This window comes from Alexandromys fortis, unplaced genomic scaffold (assembly GCF_014885135.2).
Source record: "Alexandromys fortis isolate MF-2015 unplaced genomic scaffold, M_Fortis_MF-2015_v1.1 scaffold_66, whole genome shotgun sequence".
Taxonomy (NCBI): domain Eukaryota; kingdom Metazoa; phylum Chordata; class Mammalia; order Rodentia; family Cricetidae; genus Alexandromys; species Alexandromys fortis.
The window spans coordinates 2,463,826-2,488,027 of NW_026067950.1; the positions used below are offsets into that span (position 1 = coordinate 2,463,826).

At 48.4% G+C, this 24,202-nt stretch overlaps 1 protein-coding gene across 19 annotated transcripts in view; it reads left to right on the forward strand.

The window, feature by feature from the left end:
• Dock9 (dedicator of cytokinesis 9) overlaps nt 1-24,202 on the forward strand; it is a 239,432-nt gene that overhangs the window by 172,843 nt on the left and 42,387 nt on the right. For 6 of the 19 annotated variants that reach the window (XM_050150339.1, XM_050150346.1, XM_050150338.1 and 3 more), the window contains exons 28-38: nt 3,543-3,689; nt 4,337-4,420; nt 5,037-5,148; nt 6,883-7,061; nt 7,369-7,482; nt 10,035-10,152; nt 12,762-12,895; nt 14,802-14,916; nt 17,023-17,089; nt 18,232-18,279; nt 20,621-20,757. In XM_050150339.1, the coding sequence (XP_050006296.1) occupies nt 3,543-3,689; nt 4,337-4,420; nt 5,037-5,148; nt 6,883-7,061; nt 7,369-7,482; nt 10,035-10,152; nt 12,762-12,895; nt 14,802-14,916; nt 17,023-17,089; nt 18,232-18,279; nt 20,621-20,757 (1,255 nt within the window). Of the gene's footprint in view, nt 1-3,542; nt 3,690-4,336; nt 4,421-5,036; nt 5,149-6,882; nt 7,062-7,368; nt 7,483-10,034; nt 10,153-11,410; nt 11,883-12,761; nt 12,896-14,801; nt 14,917-17,022; nt 17,090-18,231; nt 18,280-20,620; nt 20,758-21,242; nt 21,287-24,202 lie in introns of those variants that run through there. The other 13 variants (XM_050150345.1, XM_050150350.1, XM_050150341.1 and 10 more) reach the window with 6 other exon arrangements.

The window sequence follows — 24,202 nt, forward strand, 5'->3', positions numbered from 1 at the left end:
AGATTCCACATTGCAGCAGGGCTTGGACAGAGTACACAGTATATGGACTAGAGGGGCCTGGTCCTGCGGCTACAGGTACTGGACAGGGAAACCCTTACAGGCAGCATCCATTATGACCTCAGGTGGCAGTGCCCAGGCCAGAGGGGACACTACAGACGTGGTGACATGGAGCTTTGTAGCTGGAAGTTTCTGTCCCGCCCATTCCCGCAGCCATTCAGTCCCAAAGAAACACACAGAGGCTTATTTTAATGATAAACTTTTTGGCCTATTGTTCAGGCTTATTATTAACTACCTCATACGACTTAAACCGTAATTCTTGTCTATGTTTAGCCACGCGGCTTGCTACCTTCTCTAAGTGAGGCATTCTGACCTTGCTTCCTCTGCTTCTTGTTGGTGACTGTCTGTCCTTTTCCTCTTCCCAGAATTCTCCTAGTCTGGATGCCCACCTATACTTCCTGCCTGACTACAGGCCAATCCTCATTTTATTAAACCAATACGAGTGACACATCTTTACAGGGTACGAGAGCATTGCCTCACAGCAAAACCTTATGCCAGGCTGTGGCTAAGGAATAGGGTACTGCTTGCCTGGGAAGTCTGTCTTGGGCTCTCGCCTTGGAGGTCTTCTCTTACATTCCCACTCTACACATTGGCCTGTTAGCCTAGATTTTATTTTCCCTTTCAGTTCGGTTTATAGTGAACTCCATAAAAACATTTAATTACCGAGGTCTTTATTACGTTTACTGCCTACAAATGTGTGCCTTACCACATAAAAAGGCCTTCGTTTGTTTTATTGTCAAAATAGAATTCCTTGCTGTAACTGTTGGCTGCTGCCGCGAGGATTTCCCACCGCCTTCAGAGGCCCCAGTGACCATTATAAGGGTGGCTGGTAACAGCGTTACCGATGGGTTGATGTGTAAGTTGACCATCATTCACCCGTACTTTTAAAAATGAAAGCCCATGGAGGAGATTCGTCTAAGAAACACAGAGTGGAGAAGGTGGCTCAATGGCTTCTATGTTACCCTCAGTTCAGCTTGAGCTGGTAACAACATTTCTGCCGTTCTTGCTTCCTGCACCGACCCTCACCCTCGCTGGGTCCTCTCTGGCAGGGAAGGCTTTTTAAAGGACACAGCGCTACATGAGTCTGAGATATGTCTCCATCATCAGCTAACACCTCACTAGATTCAGCTTTTCCCCAGGTGTCCCTAAAATGTCGTGTTACAATTGGCCTGACTGAGTCAGAATGTCAGTAAGGACCAAGTACCACATTCAGCCAATGTGCTTCTCTGATTTGTGGGTAGGGTTCTTTGGGGTTTGGTTTTCTTTTTTTTTTTTTTTTTTTCTCTGTCTCTCCTCTTTGTTTTCAGTGCAATGTGTATGGGGGGCGGGGGGAAACAACAGCAATACTGTGGTATTTTCCACAAGGATTTTCTTGGATTCTAGGACTGGTCAATTGTTTTCCTACAATGTTCTGTAACATGGCTCTTTCTCCCTATATTACCTACACACTTGCAGTGAAAATTTCAACACTTGCAGGTACACTTCATCCCTAGTACTAGTATGTGCTGCCGTAGTCCGTATATGTATGATAGTGATAATATTGGTTAATGGGTTGCCTGTCCACAACAGAGGTCTTTTATCCATTTTTTTCTGGGTTTGTAACTATTAAGCCAGCCTGGCTCCAAAGGCCAGCGGCGTATCTTGGGATTCCGTTTTCCCAGTATTGGTCCTCTTAGGTAGTAAGCAGTTTTGCCTGGCAGCGAGTTGTTTGCTTGAGTTCTGGAAGCTGATCGCCTCTTGGTGTTGTCAACCCAGGACATGAGGTGATTGGCTATTCACTGGGAACAAAACTCTTTTAACTTTTCAAAGCAGGTTTTCGAGACTTGGTTAAATTGGTATTCCTCTAACTTGATCCTACCCCACTGGGTTTGTATGTGTTTAGAAAAGGCTGCTAAAGACTAATTAGGACCTGTGAGCTGTTCAGCATTGGCTTCCTTGTTTGTAAACTGGGGCGCTCTCTTCTCTTGGCTGTTGGGATTAAGTCCACAATGGGTTAACGGAGGCCTCAGTTGAGCTCCCTCCTTGCTTCCTCTGTCAGTAGCTCCATTATGAAGTCAGGGAAGAAGCAGTACTCTCATCTGGCAGAAGACTTGGGACTCTTGGGACATCTGGATAGGAATCATTTGGGTTGTGTGACTAAGCCTGCTTTTTCCTACCCTCTCTTACTGTCTGCTACATGGAGACTAAGTCATAGGATCGTATGAGTACTGAAAGGCGAGTAAGCCTGCCATGGAGAATATGCGTTGCCGCGCACCGCGCCCCCGTGTCTGCGCTCTGTGTGCCGGCACCCAGTTCGTGAGCTTCGGGCAAGAGGGCTGGAGGTTAAAATACACAGGCACACACAGACAGAGAGACAGCGACACGGATCATCCTTGAATTCCCCAAGAATGCCCCCTTATTGTGTTCAAGGGCAGATTATATAGAGATAGCCACGCCCCAGCCAAACCCACCGGAAACCACTCTCCTGCCATCAGGAACTCCTGAAGGTCTCGTGCTCAGAGCAGCTGTAGACACTCAGATCAGGGGATTACAAGAAATTCAGGATCTAGGGGCTCACTGCTCCCAACAATGTGTGATGATAAATCAGCTGATCGCTAAGTAGCTGGTAGTTTTCTTTGGTTCTCGTTAATGAGAAGGAAGATCATTATGGGAAGTGGCTTGCAAGCAGAAGATGGCCGTGACCTTTAAACTGGCCATGCGCATGCATCAGTGTGTGCGCATGTGTGCATATGCATGTGTGTATGTGTGTGCGTGTGTGTGCATGTTTGTGGTGTGTGTGTGCACATGTGTGTGAATGTGTGTGTGTGTGTTTTGAATACTTGGAGCTTAAGCTAGCCCGTACTTTCTCTGAGAAGGGCCAGCAAGACGTCTCAGTGGGTAAAGACGTTCACCACCGAGCCTGATGACCTGAGTTCAGTCCCTGGAACCCAGATGGTGGAGTACAGAGAAACTCCTGAGAGCTGTTCTCTGACCCGCGCACACACAGACTGTAGGATGTATGCGTGCACATACACTTGCTCTTTAGATTTTAGATAAAGAATATAATAGTGTCTGGGAAATGTGAGGCCCTAGCATCCAAATGCCCAGAGGAAAGACAGGCTCCTGCCCCTTCTCCTGCCGAAGCTTAGGTCAGAATTTCTATCCTCACTTAGGCAAATTATCCAGGTTCTCTTTGTCATGTCAAAGCAGTTCCAAATATTTGACACATCTGAGCACTTTTATAATACAGACTCAAATACTATACTTTAGCTTGATTTTTTTTTAATTGGGTTAAATTTTTTTGCTGGTGAGATTTCCGCTCCCAAAAGTGTTGATACAATAGTGTCTACAGCACTTTCCAGACTGCATTAGGAAGAGATGAACACACTGTGTTCAGTTCCAGACGAGTTAGATTAGAACTCTGTTTTTCAATGGCCTTGGAGCTGAGGTAACTCCACCCCTAAGTGTTACCTCTTAAAGCATCATTAGTTCTGGATCTCTTCCAGTTACTACGAAACCAGAGATTTCCAGCCTCCTACCATCATGCGGTGGAGACCGTGGTGAACATGCTGATGCCACACATCACACAGAAGTTTCGAGATAACCCGGAGGCGTCTAAGAATGCCAATCATAGCCTCGCTGTGTTCATCAAGGTAGGGACCTCCTAAGGGAGAGGGCACCAGGGTGGGGACGTCCAGAGGGAAGGGCACCAGGGTGGGCACGTCCAGAGGGAGAGGGCACCAAGGTGGGTACCTCCAGAGGGACGGGCACCAAGGTGGGGATGTCCAGAGGGAAGGGCACCAAGGTGGGCACCTCCAGAGGGACGGGCACCAAGGTGGGGACGTCCAGAGGGAAGGGCACCAGGGTGGGCACGTCCAGAGGGAAGGGCACCAAGGTGGGCACCTCCAGAGGGACAGGCACCAAGGTGGGGACGTCCAGAGGGAAGGGCACCAGGGTGGGCACCTCCAGAGGGAAGGGCACCAAGGTGGGCATCTCAGAGGGAAGGGCACCAGGGTGGGGACGTCCAAAGGGAAGGGCATCAAGGTGAGGACCTCCAGAGGGAAGGGCACCTCCAGAGAAAGAGGACACCTGCTGTGGTGGGCTTTCTGAATAGCTACCCAGAAGAGTGACAATGGAAGCCCTCTTACAAGTAAAGAGTGTTTGTTTATATCAAAGTATAAACTTAGGAACAGAGAATGATTTGAGAATCCAGAAGCCAAGGTTCTGCAAATTATGAGTCTCGGCTAATATTAGGCTCTTTTGGGTCTCAGCTAATGGCTCTTGGCTTGTTGACCCACAGAGATGCTTCACCTTCATGGACAGGGGCTTCGTTTTCAAGCAGATCAACAACTACATCAGCTGCTTTGCTCCTGGAGACCCGAAGGTAGCGTGGCCCTCGAGCACTGTTCCCTGATTCTGGCTGGCCACCCCGCCTGTTCCTCTCTGTTCTCATCGGAATTTTCCTTTGTTCCCCTAGAGGCACACTTCACCCCCTCTTGGATATGCTGGAACTTACTTGTGTGCATAAATGTATTAGGGGTCAAGTAGCCCTGAACAAGGCAGGCTCTCCTGATGGTGTTTGTTCTTCAGCACCCAGGATGATCTAACTGTGCGGTGTGGATCGCAGATCATCTAAGACCAAAGACTTAACTATGTGGCCTTTCTGACAGAATTAGCTTTGTTACTCTCCAGCTTACTGGTTTTTTAAAAAATTGTAGTGAATCTGTGTAACTGTAAGCTACTTGAAATCCCTTTTTATACATGAGGAGCGTAAATTAGAAATGCCTTAAAGTGTGCTGCAGGCATCATTTAATGAAGTGTGTTCTTGGTTTTCACACAAATCCCTGCAACCATGCTAACAGCTATAGTGAAACAAGCATCTGGTTCCCATGGGTAACGGAGCTAGCACTAAATGCTTGTGTACTTTGCTTCTAATTCTAATTAGAATCCAGTATACAGTATCCAGCGAGGTTTTCATGTCTAAGCATTTCTTCCTGCAGACTCTCTTTGAGTACAAGTTTGAGTTTCTCCGCGTCGTGTGCAACCATGAACACTATATTCCTTTGAACTTGCCAATGCCGTTTGGAAAAGGCAGGATTCAGAGATACCAAGGTAAGCTGTCTCTACATGGTTCATTGTCTCACAAAGTGAGCTGTATCATTTGTTAGAAGAAAAGTGTTGATCCAAATGTTATCCCATCATTTGACTTCATTAATGGATGAGTGTTTTGGTGTGCATGTTTGTGTGTGTGTATACAAAATTTTCATTTGCACCATCCCTTATAAAATCTTACGTAGGAACTGGCTTTTCAGTAAGCCTAAAGACAACCATACAGATGAGGGCAGGTCAGAAGCTTGTCTGGGTTTATTGGACGCAGACATCATGACTTTTTTTTATCTTAAAGTTCTTCTACTTAACAGACTCTGTCTTATTTACTGCATTTGTTTTTCCCTCTTGTGAATGAGCTTTTCTTCCATCAGCTGTGGAGTCAAATGACACTCCTGTAGGTAGGTGTGGGGCGGACGCTTGCCCTTGCATTTTCCTCTAGTTAAAATAAAAGGAATGCAAGTGGCCGCTCAGCTGCTTCGTACGCTTTGTTCAGGCATCTCTGCACTCTGGTCAGGTCTTCGATTTCTGACGAAGGGGTGAATTTGTTTTCCATGGAGCTAAGACACTGCTGTCACACCCCGAGATTCCCTGCTCCTTGGGTGTGTCTAGATTCTCTGTCATGCTATCTTAAGAAGCAGAACAAGCAAAGCCCCGCTTTGCCCCCAGTCACAGTCCACCACTTGCACAGCCCTTGTCCGTCGGGAGCGTCACGCACGGGGCTTTCTCGTGAGCTTTCTGTGTTTGCATGCTGAGTCCTCACGAATAGCTCTGGACCCTCGGAGTCTGAAGGGATTGAGCACTATGCACCCACTTGTCACGCACTGGACTCTGAGCCAGGCATAGAGATCTAGGGGAGCCTTAGAGTACAGTCTGCAGAGACTGCATTTGGTGAGCAGTTGAATATGGTTGTTCTTGAGAGACAGCCTTCCTCCCTCTGTGCGTGCTCCATAGGGGCTTCCGTCGGTTTGTTGGGGAGACTCACAAGGAGCATCAGAAAGGCTTTGAAAGTCAAGGAGGGTCTGCAGGACTTTCTTGGATGATCCCCCTCTGTGCTTTGTGCAGTTTGGGGACAAGTGTGACTGCTTTTAGTGGCTCTTCTCAGTAAGGTTCCTGTTGTCCCTCCCTGTTCCAGATGAGTCATCAGCCTTACCATGTGCTTGGCCCATGAGTTACTGGGATGGTTTTTGGTGCTTTGTGTGATTTCAGTTTAATTTAAGAGGGACACTTTAGGGAAGATGGCAGAAATAGTGTCTTTGTCTAATGAAAGCGGAGTGGGCGGGTCAGGTGCTGTCATGCCATTTAACATATATTGGTTTATTGGGGTATGGATGCCAGGGAATTGATTTACTCAGAAAGTAAATAGCATTTAAAAACGTACATATTAATTCTTTAATAATGTGGGTTTGCTTAAAACATCCATCTTCTGCCGTTCTGTTCAAACAATAGCTTCATTTTTAGAACACTGTCACAAACCTATTTTTAACAGAAGTACTGTTGTATACTCTAAAATTTGGTACTAAAACCAGCCTCACACTCAGAACTCAGGGCGGCCGTTTGTATTTCAGTTTGGTTTTCCTGTTGGCATCTGAGGTGGTAAGAGTAGGGCAGCCTTGCGGAATCGCCCGTCTTGCTGCATGAGGTTGTCTGTAGCCACACGACAGCGGGGTGACATTCTTATGTGGCTCAGGCACCCCTGGACCCTCCTGAACCTAAGTGCCGTCGGCCTCTTTTTTCCAGATCTCCAGCTCGACTACTCCTTAACGGATGAATTCTGCAGAAACCACTTCTTGGTGGGATTGTTGCTCAGGGAGGTGGGCACTGCCCTCCAGGAGTTCCGGGAGGTCCGCGTCATTGCGGTCAGCATGCTCAAGAACCTGCTGATAAAGCATTCCTTTGATGACAGATACGCTTCGAGGGTGAGTGTTTCCCAGGGGAGGGACGTGTGCATGGGTAAATGCCCTTTATTTCCAGTGCTTCCCAGGGGAGGGACGTGTGCATGGGTGAATTTTTTTATTTCCAGTGCTTCCCAGGGGAGGGACGTGTGTGAGGGTAAATGATGTCCTTTATTTCCAGTGGTCTAAGTTCCCTTAAGCAGTTAGATAAATCCTGTTGACGGCATTTTGCCTACAGGAAAAGTCCAAATCAAAGCCTCAGCCGGTGTAACTCAGGCTGCATCTGTCGCTCAGAGCCGGGGACCACACTCACCGTACCCCTCCTTTTCAGAGTCACCAGGCAAGGATAGCCAGTCTCTACCTGCCTCTGTTCGGGCTGCTCATCGAAAACGTGCAGCGGATCAACGTGAGGGATGTGTCGCCCTTCCCTGCAAACCCGGGCAATGTACGTAAGCAGAGCCGGGGCCGACGCCTCTCTGTGCGCACGGGGCTGCCTTGCCTGCACGCTGCAGACTTTGAGCAGTGGAGCAGGAGGCTGCAGGGAGAGGTGGTTCCTCACTTCCCGCCTGGCTGGCAGTGGCTGCTGACTTTCTTTCTCCTTTGCCTCTGTCCCCACATGGCGTTCTGTCTTTATGAGCTCACCCCCTTTCCTTTTCTTGTAACGACACTAGAGGCTGAATTGAGGGCCCACCCAGGGTGCCATCTGTGAGTGTGTGATGTACATTGCCCACACGTATGTATGCGGTGTGCATGCAGTGCCTGTGGCAGCCCAAACAGGGCATCAGCTCCCCTGGAACCAGGGTGAGAGGTGGTTGTGAGCTGGCACGTGCTGCTGGGAACCCAACCTGGGTCCTCTAGAAGAGTGGCCAGGGCTCTTAATCCCCGAGGTGTCCAACCAGTCCTGGGGAATTACAGTCTGGCTAAGATGGAATCAGTCAATATTCAACCCTGGCTCTATTAATAACCTAATCCCATCTGCTCAACTAAATGAGCATGGTGGCCCATGCCTGCTGTCCCAGCACTCAGGACGTAACAGGAGGATCACAAGATTAAGGCTAGCCTCAGCTGCCATGTCTCAAAACAGGAAATGGGGGTCAAAGAACAAAAGGACGGTGTGGGGCGCTAACCTTTGTTCCTTAATGCCCATGTAGGCCTCAGGTCTGACTCCACCCCGTGCCCATTCTGTAAAGTCACCTCTTGGAGCCCCTCTCTGTCTTCATTAGACTTTAGGACAGCGATGCCAGGAGGAGGAACATGGGGCACGCCGGCAAACAGCTGTCACATAAAAGGAAGATTCTTAGACTCGTCCTAAATTTGACATTTTAAAGCATGAACATCCAGTTTCTTGTCATAACTCAATTGCAAATAAGGATTTCCCCTTATTAACTTGTAATGAAAAGCAAGTCAAGTGTTCCCAGTGTGTGTGTGTGTGTGTGTGTGTGTGTGCACAGAGGTGTGTGCACAGATGCCTGTGTGTCTGAATGCACAGATGCGTGCATGTGTGTGATGTGTGTGCATGCACAGATAGATACATGTGGAATGCGCACAGATGCATGCATGTGCGTATGCATGTGTGTATGTGTGCACATGTGCACAGATATGTGTGTGTGTGCACACCTATAGAGGACAGAGGTCATCATCTTCCTCAGTTACTCTCCACGGTTTTGGGGGAACAATAGGGTCTCTCACTGAACCTGCCCCTCACTTACTGATCTAGTGACTTTCTGGAGAGTCTGTGAAATCCGCTCCCCTACCCCAGCCTGGGTCGTAAACACACTCCACCACACCAACTCTTGCATGTTTGTTAGAGATCGGAACTCAGGTGCTTGTGCTTGGTAGGGAAGCACTTTACCCAAAGCCATCTCCTCAGTTTGTTTCTTATTATTAAAATTTATCAAAACCTCATAAACCAAAATATATTCTTCCTTCTCCAAGGGCTCTTTTCCTGGCTCAGTGGAGGTCTGCTAATGACGTTAACAGACATCACTGGAACCTTTGCCTGATAATCTTGACCATGTGCCAGCTCCATTGTTAATCTGACTACTTTGTTGTTATGGCACATCCTTGGGGAGTTTCCTGGTTGGTTGGTTGGTTGGTTGGTTGGTTGGTTGGTATTTGTTTGTTTGTTTTTATGTGTATGGGTGTTTTGCCTTCATCTACATGTGTGCTGTGCCCACGGAAGCCAAAGGGGAGGGTGTTGGAGCCTCTGGAACTAGATAGAGTTAGGCTATGAGCCACCACGTGGGTGATGGGAACCAAACCAGGACCTCCAGAAAAGCAACCAATGCTCTTAACCCGAGCCACCTCTGTTGTCCTCCGACTTTATCCTAAGAGCATCCAGGTTGGCAGCGCTCACCTTTCTGTTTCCATCAGTGTAAACTTTTTCCTCCCCAGCCTCTCTCACTGATCTGACATGCTCCTGGTTTACCTCCCACATGTGTGTCCTCTGACTCCAGTTGCTTCTCTGAGCAGAGCAAGTCAGGATAGCACGTGATCTCCCCGTCCTTATCTAATCCTGGGGAAAATGAAATCCACCTTCTTTCTTGATATCTTTAAAATTAGTACAGTTTCTCTCCTGACAGTGAGCTCCCATCGGAGCGTCCAGAGACTGTAGCTGATGCCTGTTACGTACAAGGACAGGAGAACCTATTACTGCAGTCAGGAGTAGAAGGCAGGAAGAAAGGTCTTAGTGAGTCCAGAAAGGCAGGAAGTGGGAGTGTGGCCAGGGCGAGATGGAAGCGCTATCTGGGCCAGAGAAGAGATAGGTGGAGCCAGGAGCCAGCTTTCTCTGCCACCTCCCCGTAGTATCCCTGGCCTCCTCTGGGCTCTCCTTCCCTGATCCCTCTGCCCCCTCCTCTCTTGTATGCCGTGTGCATCCACCCACCACTTGAAATGCTGAGCATGTCCAGCTGTTGTGTGTCCTGCCTGCACGTTTGAAGATCAGTCCACGAGGCTCGTTCGGCCACCTCTAAGAGTTTCTTCTCTTCCCTTTGGCAGATTGTGAAGGATGAGCCCCTTGCTGTGCCAGCCGGGAATCCACTCATGACGCCACAGAAGGGAAATACCCTTGACCACAGCCTGCACAAAGACCTCCTGGGCGCCATCTCCGGCATTGGTAATGTCCCTCGCTCTTATGGTCTCGTGCTTTGTTACTCAAACTGTCTTTATTCTCACAAGTCGCTAATGATAAATCAGGACTCGGGCTTTGAGTATTCCCCTGGTCGTGGCGTTTCACCACCTAAGTCTCTCTGTAATCAGGATTCTTGTGGATCCTAACCGGGCTTACACCGACGTCACTGCTGTCTTGCCTTTTGTTCAAAGCTTCCTCTGTTGATTGGCTTTTACATCTGATTGGATTATCAGTGCTTTTAGAAGCGGGCTGTCTGCAGCTATGGGGGTGAGAGGAAGATTCAGCAGTAATGCTGGCAGCCTAGGTGAGGTGTGACCGTCTTGTTCATCTTTCCGAAGGAGGTAGTTCATGGCTGGGATTTGATCCTAAAAATCAGTTTTCAGAAATCTTCAGTCCTGTACCTTTTTCCTCCTCCATATGTAAAACAGCCTCATGGGGAGGAAAACAGATGGCGTAAATCAAGACTCCTCCAGCAGAGAAGTCTGTCTGTGAGAAAATGCACCTATTTATAGTCTGACTAATTAAACTGTAGCTTGATACAGATACTGATGATGTGAGCAGTGATGTACATATGCATGCATGCACACATCTAACCAAAGGGCTTTCATAGGGGTCCACAGCCCGGTTCTCCCTCTGGGTCCCCTCTGCTAACCACGCCTCCATAAGTGAAGCATCCTGATGTGGCTAGCGGTTATGCCACCCACTAACGCTACAAATTCATGGGGCGGGAAAAGACGGGCTCTCACCCACTGAACTCACAGGACTGGATCATGGCTCCTGAGTCAGGGCTCTCACCTTCTCTCGTGTTAAGGCATCATTACGGAGAAGAAGACTGTGACATCGGAAATCCCGTGCAGGTGTCTGAGTCTGTCCTACACTGCCAATCCCAGTCCCGAAGCTCGTTTGTTTTTATGGATCATCTTTGTGATTATATCCCCCTTTCTATATATAACTATGTATATATTATTATATTATATATATTATATATAAAGATTTGTGGGTTAAAAGCTGATACGTATTAAATGCAGAGGGACATCCATGATAAATGTCCCACACACATCGACTGTTGGGGACGTTTCGTGTTCCTGCCCTGCTCGGTACAGACACTAAGCCGCGGTGTGGGCAGGGAACTGACCTTTGGAGGGTTTGCCGGAGTGGTCCCAGCAGTAGCTTAGCTCGAGCAGGAATGGCTTTACATCTGGGCTCCCCCATGACTTGGTTACCCCCTCTTCTGGTCTTTTAGCTCCCGTGGTCTCTGTGGCCTTATCACTAAGCTTATCATCAGGGATGAGAAGCTAATGCAGTGTGCAGAGTGGTTGCCGTGGAGAACGCGTGCTGCCATTGTTCGTGCTGGCTTGGCTGTACTGTGGTCTCTCAGGGCCAAGGAGATGAGTCTACACCTAGCAATGTGTCCGGAAGTCTCAATTCTCTGTCTTCTCTGGCCAGTACTTGACAGGACCACAAAGAATCCTTGCAGCCTTAGTGGAAGTGATCAAGCCACAATGAGGGGATTGGCTCGTCTGATTCTCTCTTCAGAACTCATGGTGTTCGGGGCTGGAGAGATGGCTCAGAGGTTAAGAGCACTGACTGCTCTTCCAGAGGTCCTGAGTTCAATTCCCAGCAACCACATGGTGGCTCACAGCCATCTATAATGAGATCTGGTGCCCTCTTCTGGCATGCAAAAATACATGGAAGGAATGTTGTATACATAATAAATAAATCTTAAAAAAAAAAGAAAAAAGAAAAAAAAAAGAACTCATGGTGTTCAATTCAGAATTCAGTGTTAGGGTTTGAGATTCCTTGGGAGGGGAGTCAGGAGCCACGGGTCTCCTTAGCATGACCGGCATGCAGCAATGGACCTGACCTGCTGCGCGTGCAGGGTGCAGTTATGGAAGGGGCTTGTGACGGATCTGGTCTCTTTCCTTCTTCATCGCATTCCCAGACCCAAATCCACTTTTACCATAGCGAAGCACTAAATGCCAGCTGCAGGAAGAGTGACGTCAGCAGAGGGAGCGTAGCAGGGTCCTCTGTTGAAATGCAGTCTCTGGCCAGTGTCATTGTGGGTCCTTACTATCCCCTTGCACTTCCTGAGGCTTCCCTGAGGCAGCTCGGCTTACAGGTTGTACGCTGTAGGTTTATGATACAGTTTACTTTTTGATCAAAATGTTTTGGTTGGATTTATCCTTTTTTACTTTTTGAATCCCGTTCTGAAATTATGTCTGCTACTTTAGTCTGAGCCAACCAAAGCAGCTCCCAGTAAGTGAAATCGCAGTAGAAGCCTGTTCTGCTCTCAGTCTCCTTTCCCCCGGGTTCTCAGAGGTGATGTCACTGACAGACCCGAGAAGTGCTCCGTGGTTAAGAGGACTTGCGGATCTTGCAGAGGACCTAGGTTCTGTTCCCAGCACCCATGTGTCTGCTCACAACCATCTGTAACTCCCATCCCAGGACTTCTGGCTCAACAGGCACTCGGCACTCTCAAGTCATGCCCTTGTAGAAGAATACTAGCCACGAAAACGGCTCCTCTTGAAACCGAGTACTTCTCTTTATTTTGTGCCGTCTAACCGAAGCTGGGTCTCCCTTTCATGTCCCCTCAGCGTCTCCATACACAGCCTCGACCCCCAACATCAACAGTGTGAGGAATGCCGACTCAAGAGGCTCTCTCATCAGCACAGACTCCGGGAACAGCCTTCCGGAAAGGAACCCCGAAAAGAGCAATTCCCTGGATAAGGTGATCTCTCTCCCTTGACGCGGTGTTGCTTCTGTAATGGGTGTGGCCAGGGTAACCCGCCTTGCGTCCTGCAGTTTATCCCTGCAACCTTTGGGGTTGTTTTTGCACACCTTACTCAGCACTCAGTAGATGACAAGCTTTGGCTAAGGCCGTGGCTCAGACCTTGAATTCATTGTGTCCTGGTTGTTACCATTTTACTCTGCTGCTGGTAACCTGAAACCAGAGCCCTCTGCATGTCAGGCAAACACCCTGCTGCAGAGCTCTGCATCCCTGGAGTCCCTGAAGCTGTGGTTCCTGTTTCCAGAGCCTCACACCCATCCAGACAGTGTTTACCATGGAGCAGGCAGGAGCAAACGATTCTGGCATAATGTCTGGGTTAATCTTACCAGTGCTGAGCCGTGGTTGAACCATTCTGGTACACTGTACCCGTTCCTAACACATACTTCCTTCGTTCTATCAAACCTTCCTATGCACATTACTCAGCCACAGCCTCTCTAGAACCTTGTAGGAGAAGATAAAGGTTAGATATTAACTGGGAACCTGGTAGGTTGCTATTCTTGGGGCTCTGTGTCTCTAAGTGACTTCAAGTTATAAGAAAGTTTTCTGCCAGTAAACAGGCGTTTAGGGATGTGCTTCTCGCTTCCATAACATCCTTCCTCAGCCTCAGCACCAGGTCTGTGAACGGCATTGCCACGGTTTTCTTTAGGCACATGTGTGTTGAGCAAACGTGAGTGTGTCAGTCTGGGTCTGACATGATGTGTTGAACTTTTCCCTTGACCCCGACATGCCTTCGTGTGTAGAGGGACAAGCTGCTCCGGAGGCATTCCGCTTGTGTCATGCCCAGTGCGGGAGAGGAGGAGAGCTTCCAGTCAGCCAGGAAACACCGGGTCACCATGGACTTTTCCCTCCTAACAGTTCCACCTGTGCCAGAGGAAACTTGGCATGCTACACCTCTCTTCTCCCTGCAAGAAGTACTGAGTTCCCTTGTCGGCTCCTGGCTTAGCTCAGGGTGCTTTTACCACTCGTGACAGCTGCATTTCTTCCTTAAATGAAAATGATTACACATCTTACTAATTGAACCTGATATATATGTGTATATATGACATATATATATATAAATTAACCACCAACACTTTTTTCTATGATATTTTTTTTCATTTGGCACTTGGCAAAAAAGAAAAAGTTCTTGATTTAAATTGGAAACACAACCTGAAGGGTTGTTTTTAGTCTTCTATGTCTTTCACCACAATCTAAGAGTCTTACTGAGCTGTTTCGTTGTGAACCCGATCCTGCTGCTTCCTAGTGGTAAAACTGCGCTCCTCCTCAGCCCCAAGCTTTCTGATATTGCTGTATCAGTCAGCTGACTGAGGAGTGGCCTCACCTCACCACTTAGCGCGGTTGGTATTGCTGTGCCGTGTGTTCCTGTGTGTCCTTTTGTGTGTCTGTCACATGTTTCTCCGTCCGCTCCCACAGCACACCCATGCTGTGCCCTGAATGACAGGCCTCAGTTGCCGGCTTCACGGCTGGTTTGTAGCCACTGCTCAGGCTCACCGCGCTGACCTGAGATGAGGGCTGTGTGGTGCCTTGGAGTCCTCCCTCCCAGAATGGATCCTCCTGTACATGCATTTGGTTTTTTTGCATGAGATTTTACTTAGCATTTCAGAAGTTTTTTCCCCTTGACATAATGAAAACTGTTCCTCAGGTGTGAAAGAAAGGTTTGTGCCTTCCTTCTTATCCCTTAGTCAGAGCCGGAGGTGGCAGCAGTGTGTGTTACACCTGCGTGAGACGTTTCTTTGTGAACTCTGCCTGCGGTAACCAGGTCTCTGCAGTCTGTAGTCTTCAGTTTTCTCTGAAGGGAGATGTGTGTGCATTGTGGAGTAGCAAGCTCACCTGCATTCCCTTTCAGCACCAGCCGAGCGGCACGCTGGGAAATCCCGTGGTTCGCTGTGACAAACTGGACCAGTCCGAGATCAAGAGCCTGCTCATGTGTTTCCTGTATGTGCTGAAGAGCATGTCTGACGGTGGGTAGAGCCAGAGCGTGTCCGACCGTGGGTAGAGCCAGAGCGTGTCTGTGTCTGACCGTGGATAGAGCCAAACCCCCACCCCCTTGTCCTTGTGTCTCAGTCAATCATTTTAGGTGGCATTAGTTGAAAACCTCAGATATTTAAGAGAATCCCATCTTTGTTTCTTTTTTTAAAAAATTGTATTAATTTCCTGAATACTATAGAAATAGAAGCCTTGAAGTGGAAAAATTGGTTACTTTTATTCTAGAAAACAAATTCTAAAATGGAATTTTTTTTAATATAGTGTTTCATATAGCCCAGGCTAGACCTTTGTGGCCAAAAGTAACTTTGAACTTCCGACCCTCCTGCCATCACCTCCAGAGCCCTGGGATGGGGCACAGGCTACCCTTCCTTGGTTTCCAGTTCATGCCGTGATAAGGACAGAAACCAGGCCTTCTAGATAAATCCCGTTCTAGAAATCCTGGATCATAGAAATAGTCTCCATATTTTCTTAAATGGGTGGCACTAAAAAGCTCTCAGTCAGCCCTAGAAATCTGCCTGGTCTTGATTGTGTGTGTGTGTGTGTGTGTGTGTGTGGTAGAGGCAAGGGAGCAAACCACCCCAGAAGATGGTATGCCAGACGACAGAGGCGGTCGTACCACACTGCAGATCGCGCACCCTTTCCTTTCCACTGTAACGAGTCCGTGTGCTCCGTGCTTCTCAAGTGCCCTCCTTGAGTAGCCTCAATCCAGAGCCAGGACTAGCAGGGACATTGCTGGTGTGTGCTTGTGTTAGCCACAGATGCGCACTGGGCCGCTGTGAGGCTCCTCAGGGCTCACCTTCCTGTGATGGTCAGCTCCACTCAGCAGTTTGTCTACCTGAGCTCAGAGCCCTCTGGGAGAAGCTTACACCCTTACTGTTGGTCACATGAGTCAGACCTGGCCTAGAACATGGCCACCTGTAGTCTACGTTCAGCTGTGATTCTCTAGGGAGGAAAATGGGAGATACACTTAGCTTTTTCCCTGAGCCTCCGATAGCATAACCTTATAAATGAGAACTTGTCGTCCGCATGGGGTCAGACGGAGGACTGGGTGACATGCCCATGAAATTGGGACAGCACCTAGCACAGCCTGGCACAGCTCCAATGCCACATAGCCCATGTCTTCCCTTCCCGTCCCCGCCGCTGGTGAGTTTAGAATACAGAACTATAGCCATCTCAACCTCCAAGGACTGAGCCGTTTTCCTGAGCTGAATGCACACATGTCAAATGTGCCCCGTAGAGAGGTTCCACACCGAGATGCAAATGTGTTTGCCGCTGATTATCCTGTATCCATTTCAAGAATTCGTCCTGTAGGTATAGCTGGTCACACATGTGAAGACCCGTATGACAGGATGGTCAGCAAAGCATGCTTGTGATAGAACAAAAAACCAGCCGTGCCGTAATGTCCATCAACAGAGACTGGTTAGTCCCCTTACGGTCGCCCGTAGAGGATTCTCTGCAGCTTGGAAACATCTGGGTAGAGCCGATCTATATTGTTCCTTTAAAACTCAAAGGCAGGGGCTGGAGAGTTCAGTTTCCAGCACCTACACTGGACAGCTCACACAGCCTGTAACTCCAACTCCAGGGATGAGATCCCCTCCGGCCTCCGTGTTGTGTGCACACACCCGACACAGACACACGTAATGCACATAATAAAAAAAAATCTAAAATAACTTTAAAAGCAAAACAGCAGATGTTTTCATTGTCAACAAATCCTATGAAGAGGAGGGATGGACTTTATAGATGGAAATAGGCCGGCTTTGGATTATTATGGCCCCTTAGATTCTTCCAATTTTCTAGTCTGTCAAGAGCACATTATGTACAAGTTAAGTGGATGGGCTCTTACTATAACACAGCACTAGGTGATGCATTATTGAAGTTCAGAAGCTTGAGTGGTCTTGGAACTGAGTAAGCCTGCTGTGTGTGTTATCCGGGAGGGCCCACTAGTGAGGTTTGCCTTTCGGTCCAATACAAAAGAGGCAGTGATGGAGACCCACACTCTGGAGTCTGTCCCCGGTGTCCTAAGTGATCATCTGTAATACATACTGTATATTGTGACTCTGACCAATCAATGCTTGTTTCAGATGCGCTGTTCACGTACTGGAACAAGGCTTCGACCGCCGAGCTGATGGACTTCTTTACCATATCTGAGTGAGTGGTTTTCTCCATACCCTGTGGCCTCCTCATCTTTCCAGCCCGGGGTGGGGACACTGTGTCCTCGGGCGTGACTCGGTTTCCCTCATCAGTCATCAACAGTGGCCGTCCGTATGATACGTAAATGATTGCTTGTGGCTCAGGAGAAACCTCTGTTCTGAGGCCACTTGGATAAAACTACGCAAAACGTTTTCGCCGCTATGTGGCTGCTGTGTTTAGTTGGTTTTGTGGGTTTTTTTTTTTAATCTTTTTGGGATATGTTTCTGATTTCATTTAAGCTCTTTGTCTTTAGAAATACAGATCCATGGCACCTTATCTAAAACTGCCAAGGGCAGATAATTTTTCAAAATCAGAATTTGGGCTGTTTTTATTTAACACTTATCGACCTATAATAGCACCTCAGACAGCACCCTCAATCAAACACACGCCATGGTCAAAGAAAGAGAATTGCTCAGCTCTGTTATTGGTTATTCGGTTCACAGTTGAATGCGTGATGACTTAGGCAGCTCTGTGTCTGTCTACTACAAAAGCTACCTGAAGAAACTCACATGGAAATCTTGTTCTGAGATTTGTGGGTATCAGAACTGTGAGGGGAAGCCTAGGGGCCTGACAGAAGTGGTCCCACTCCCGTGACTGACTTCCGTGGGGAGGCTGTCGTGCCGTGAACCCAGAGAACTCATTATATTACCTACCACTATTAAAGTGCATGGTTTTTAAATGTTCAGTTTTGTGGCTCTACTCAAAACAGAGTTTTGTACTTGGTGCCTGTCAGGGACCGTTCCGTCTGCTTGAGCCCAAGGACAGAGCTCCTCGTTCAGACTCAGACAGGGAAGGAGTAACAGGGCCAATGGGAGTCTCCAAGGCATTCTAAGGCACAGTGCCTTGGAGCAGGTCTGCCAGCCCTAAAGGGCAGAATGCACTCCATCCATGACAGTGTTCTGACGGCCGCACGCGTGTGTGTGCCTTCCCTGATATGCTAATGCTTTTCTGTGGGTGGAGGATCTTATAGAGCATTCCTCAAAGCCAAGAGTTAAGGGCCGGTACGTCATCAGTACCCTTTCTGTTATGGTGAATAGACGTAAGCAAAGCCGTGGATGGAACACAGTTCTAACCGCACTTTCTCTGCCGTCTGTCTGCAGGGTCTGCTTGCACCAGTTCCAGTACATGGGGAAGCGCTACATAGCCAGGTACTGTGGGGTGACCTGTGACATGGAGTGTCCTTCTCTGTGAGGCTGTGTGAGAATGGTCCCCTGTGGTGGCCAGCAGGTGGGATTCACACAAGCAGCCACGAGCTCAGGTTGCTGCCGTGGAACTGTCCCGTCTGTGTCTGCGTTCCTGCCTTCCTTCCGTCTCGTTTGTCTCGTTCCCGTAGCGGGAGGATCCTGGATCCTAACTCACTTCTGTCTCCTTCTCTGTCCCCTCCCCATGCTCTCTCCTTCCCCGATGACTTTATGCCCTCTCTGGCTTTAAAATCTCCCCTGCTCCCAACTAAGAAGCAGCTACGTTCTCACCTAACCATTTTTATTTATTTTTCTCCATAATTAAGAGAATGTTTCTGAAAGCCTGTGTCAGATTTGTGTGGCTCTTCACTGGCCTTTCACGTGGATGGAGCTTTTCCTTTGTTCTGACCAGTCAGGACGTGCCCTGTGTTCTTGTCTCACACAACTCTGTTGGTACCACGTCTCCCCACGAACCTGTCCTGCCCACACTCCCTCCCATACTCAGGAGTACAGATGTGTGATCAGACAGCCCCCTGGGGGCGATGCCTCCCAGCACAGCTTGTCATCCCCAGGCCTTCCCCTGCCCTACCGCCACCCCGTGTATCTGTCCTGTCCGTCCATGTGTCTTTCTGTGTCGGGGGCAGGGCATTCCAGCACGGTCCTCCTATTATATTTTAACAGTTTGGTTATAAGTAAAACTGCATTGGTTTAAAGAGAGCCTGCTAAGTCTAGTTTTAATTGAATTTGTTTTCCTTGTGGTTTACAGCAGCAGACGTTAGTAGGCACGGCATTTGAGTATGGTCGACACTTTATACCGCTGCTGTCCCTGCTGGGGACATCTGAGAACTTTTTGGGATTATGTTTTGTGTTAAGAAATGAAAGCTTGTGTCCTCTTTTAAAAAGAAACAAGTTTAGTGTGACCATTTCGCACTTTCCTCTTATCAGTATTCTGTTTTAATTGAGAATGTGGTCATTTTAAAGTTCCCTGGTCTTAACCTCTGTTTTTATCATCGCTGTGATTTTATGTTTGTTTTCGAATACAAAATGCAAGTATATACAGGGTGCCTAGATGCCGGTAAACATAGCTTGACTTCCTCTCTCCCGCACTGCCCGGTGAAGACAGGCATGCGGTCCATCTGCTAACCACCAAAAGGCTCTGTGCTTGGCAACTGCCACGCCTTCTTGGCGGTTTCTCCGAGTTCCATCACAACAAGGCCTTAGGAGAATGTTCTGCCAAGTAGGATAAAGCCTCTGAGCTTCAAGTGGTGACTGGGAAGCTACCGGCTCCTCCCTGACAAAATATTTCAGAATAATTTCTAAAGTGGCTCTTTCTTTTCCCTCCCCATTAGTGGATATAAATTTAGCTTTTGGAGGAAAATTTGTTCCTGTGTAAGCCCCCTGTATATATTTGCATAGAATATGGACTAATTAGGAGTGGATGGGCAGGGGAGGCGGGGGTAGAGATGTGTTCACCTTGTTCCTTGTACTGTGGAAAGACACACGCTGCTCTACACAAAGATTGTCATGGTCTCTGCTGCATGTGACCGGGGTCTTGAACCATGACATGAATGTCGTCAGTGTTTGCCGTCCACGGTGGTGTGGTTGTTGTGAACACTGTGCTTGTCCCTGGGAAGGGATCCAGCAGCATGCTGTTGATGACAATCCCTGCATGTCCCTGTTGTACACACAGTAACACTGTAAGGGGCACGGTTGGCTCCGGGACGGGGGACTGGTGTCATAGTCTGGTTCCGTCTGCTCTGGTGATGGTACACACTAGGGAAGTGAGCTGTCTGATTGCTAACCCGGACACTTGTCTGTTTTCTCTACTCGGCCGCTTCCCAAGTTTAACAAAGTGTGTGGCACTTCCTCCTGCTTGGGTAAGGATACAGGAGTTCAACTGACTCATTTAACCCCTGCCATCGCATGTGTCCTCTGCTTCTGTCGGTGCCTTGTTTAATTAGAACGAAGTTTTGCTCATGCCACGTAGTTCAGAGAGGTTTGCAGTGCTCTCTTGTCAGATGCTGACTGTTACCTCCACCCCGGAGCAATGCTCTTGTTTGAATAGAGCGTCTCCACCGGACTTTCTTACCATGAGAAAGACTCAGTGCCTTGGCTTGGTTTTGCTCCTTCAAAGTCTGGTGGCTTCACTGTGCACTGTGTTAGAGCTGCCGGCTGTCTGTGTCCCCGGCCACTTGGCTTCGTGTAGCCCGGCTGTCCCTGTGTCGTGTCCCAGCTTCACTAATGCTCCTGTCCTGCTTGTCATAACACATCTAACGTTTGCTTCTATCCCATGTCACTCATGTTACAGGAACCAGGAGGGGTTGGGACCCGTAGGTCATGATCGAAAGTCTCAGACATTGCCTGTTTCCCGTAACAGAACAGGAATGATGCATGCCAGATTGCAGCAGCTGGGCAGCCTGGATAACTCTGTCACTTTTAACCACAGTAAGTCCCATGCCTTACCATCGTAACAGCCAGCCATCTCTGTGCCGTCGCAGAGGGGACAGCCCCGGCCACACCGTACCACGTCACCGACTTGATTTTTCTTCCAGAGCAAAACGATTAGGAAGAAGAGTTCCCTTTCTTGGAGGAGTGTCCTGAGCAGTGGAGGGTGACAGAACGTGGAGCCCAATCAGCTACGGCGCCCATCTGAAAGCGCTTAGTCTCTTTGCCCTAACTCCAGACAGAATTCTGCAGAGCCGATGGGCAGACACTGTCTCGTATTCTAAACTTAGCGCATGCATTTCTTGTGTTAATTTTATCCTCCATCTCTTCCTCCCGTCACATCTGGGTCCTGCTCCGTGCGTGTAATTGGTTGAGCGCCCACGTTCTGACATCCTGCCTGCAAATGAATTTTTAAAGCCCGTGAATCGATTTGAGAGGGTATGGAAAAGCATCCAGTAACAAAGTGACTTTTTCTGTGTTTTCAGTGTGAGAAAGATATCAAGTGTGCTTGGGATATCTGTAGACAATGGTAAGATGGAATCCGGTTGGGGTCTGCTCTCCAGGCCCTTCACTTGCAACCAAGACCTTTCCATCCGCCTCGCCTCCTAACTGCGGGCTTTCCTAACTTCACCGTAGCCATTCTGCTAGTACGTGGGACCGGCTTTTAGATTTACTTCTACCATTTACCCGAACAGCTTCATGCCCTGTCTCTAGGCATTTTGGTGTTTTAATCTGCCTATGGGTTTCTCAAAGCAGAAAACCTAAAAGGTACCGGCCTTGCAGCCCATGAAAAATTAATAAGACCATCTGTGGAGTCCCGCTTCTATTTCTGTTTTCTCAAGAGCTTTTCCTTCTCCTCTCCGAGCATGACATAGCTAGTCCTACAAAACCACGTTCTCATTCCCGGCACTGTCTTTAGTACATGGTTATTAATATCCTCCCATCGTCCCTAATCGCAATAATTCCATCTGCTGTGGTTGTCAGACCTCTCTCTTCATGCCGACCCTGCATAAAGACAACATTCCCTCCACCTTGTATTGGAAACAGTCCTGAGAAGGGCGGCACAAAGTGAGGCTTGTCGGGTGTGGTGGCACACACCTTTAATCTCAGGAGGCAGAGGCAGGGGGATGACTCTCTGTGAGCGAGCTCAAGGCTAGCCTACTCTATATATCGAATTTGAAGCCAAGGTTACATGGTGAGACCCTGTGTCAGAAACACCACACAAAATTTGGGCTGGAGATATGGCTCAGAGGTTGAGAGCACAGACTGCTCTACCAGAGGACCTGGGTTCAATTCCCAGCACCCACATGGCAGCTCACAACCATCTTAACTCCAGTCCCGGGGACTCCTGGCCAACATGTGGTATACAGACATACATGCAGACAAAACATCCATACACATAAATACTTTAGAAAAAAAAAGCACACAAAACAAAGAAATCTATACAGCGGCTTCCCACACTTTCACCAACAAAGTCAAAGCTAAATCTCATCCTGCGGGTTTAGGCTTCTCTCAGCACACTGTCTCATCATCTGCCTCCCGCTGAACTCAGTAAGGACGTCCAGTTCTGGTTCTGTGCTCTTACCCTAGAGTAGGATGCATATTTATGAGACATTTGAGGCTATAATACTTGTGTTTTTAACCCTTTGTTGGGCTTGTTGAGCAAGGGGTTAAAGCAAAGAATGCCAGGGGTTCTGTTACTTTTTACTTTTCATGTCCTGTTTTGCAGCAGAAACACAGTCCCCTGGGCCACGCTCGGCTGTGGGAGCTCACTTTCCCCAGATTATCTAGGCCATAGTCCTTCACTATCTGCTGAAATAAATGCAGGAACACTGCAGGATTTTTCCCTAAGCGGACAAAGGCCCCGTCTCTAGTGATAGATGTCAGATGAACATGGTGACAGCCCAGCCAGGAAACCGCCCCTTCCTGCAGATGGAGGCAGCAGTAGCAGCAGGGACTCAGCGGCAGGACAGACACAGCAGGCTGGGCTGCTGCAGAACCAGCGTATTGGCGAGACTGGCTTCTCTCCCTGCAGCTCACGGAGAAGCTGGCACCCGGCCTTTCCCCTCAGTTTCAGTGGCACGCTGTCCTCAGTCACCTGTCTCTGCTGCTCTGCCAGGAAGTAGTGTTCTGGTTCCTTTGGCCTCCGCCTGTGTCTCCACGGTTCCTCTTCTTGAGTTGTTAAATCACAGCATCTTCCAGGACTCAGTCTTACTGTCTAGATTGAGTTCTGATTAGGTATCGTTAGCCTTTCCTGCCACCACCTCTTTTAGCTCCTCATGGAACTTGGCCAAAAGCCTGCAAAGAGAATGAAAATGAACGTCTACTGTGTTATGTGTATAATGTATACGTACGTATACCTGCTCATCTCTACCTAGGTTTTCTGGGGAAACTTGGGATCATGTATGTCCCTTTGCAAAAAAGAAAAAGCTTGCATTGCAGTAAATACAGCCCCTTCTGTTAATCCAGGAATGTGATAGAGAGCCTGGAAGTGGGCAGCAGGGATATGCAGAGGCTAAAGCTGCTTGTCTTGGTGGCCATTGCTTCCCTTTTTGTCAGACATCATCTTGGCCAGCAGGGGGCAGCAGAGGCCCATGACGGCCAGTCTTCTGTAGGCAGGGCTGCACATGCTCTTCCCTTACTCCCCAGAGAGGAGGCTGTGGGAGAATCCACCGTGAGTGCTGCCCACGGAACACACGCATTTCTGAAAACGGTGTATCTTCATAGGTCATCTGAGGGGCTAGTCCATCAGTAATGATGTTTATTGCACCTGAATTGACTCAGGGTTACGAATGAGGTAACCTGCTTGAGGTTAGTTGTCTTGATGTCCTCAGAGGGGACACAAGCTTGGGCCATGTGTCCTTCAGGTGTCTTCACAGTTTGAGGCTGTGTACTTGGTGGCCTTTATTCTGCAGTATTCCTCAAAGAAGAGAAAGTCAGTGCCACGGTTCATGTGAGCTTGCACCTCATGGATCGTGGCCACAGATAGCTCTGAGCATGGTTGTTTTATGTGAGTCGAGGGAGCCAACAAATTATATCATTTGCCATAGAATATTGTTCTTTATTCTGTATACACCCTTGCTCATCTGTGAGGGAAACCTAAGAAGGCAGTTAAGTGGGAAGGGTGAATAACTGATGTTGATCATGGTTGTGCTTTCCTACATAAACTACATTGGCATCATCTCATAAAGCCACATGCAGGTAGTTCTCAGCTAAGATGGCGGGTTCCCATCTGAGGAGTCCTTTCAGCAAGACTCATGTTTGTCAGTTCATGTTTTATACCCCAAACTTCCTGTCTTTCTGGGTGTGTATGGTTATCCAGAAGGGACGAAAGTCACAATAAAAATACAGAGTTTGGTTCCATAGAGGAAAACCAGCCATGGAACCGGAAGCGTGGCCTGGGAGACTGTGGGTCTGATCCACCTCTCACAGTCCTCACCATCAG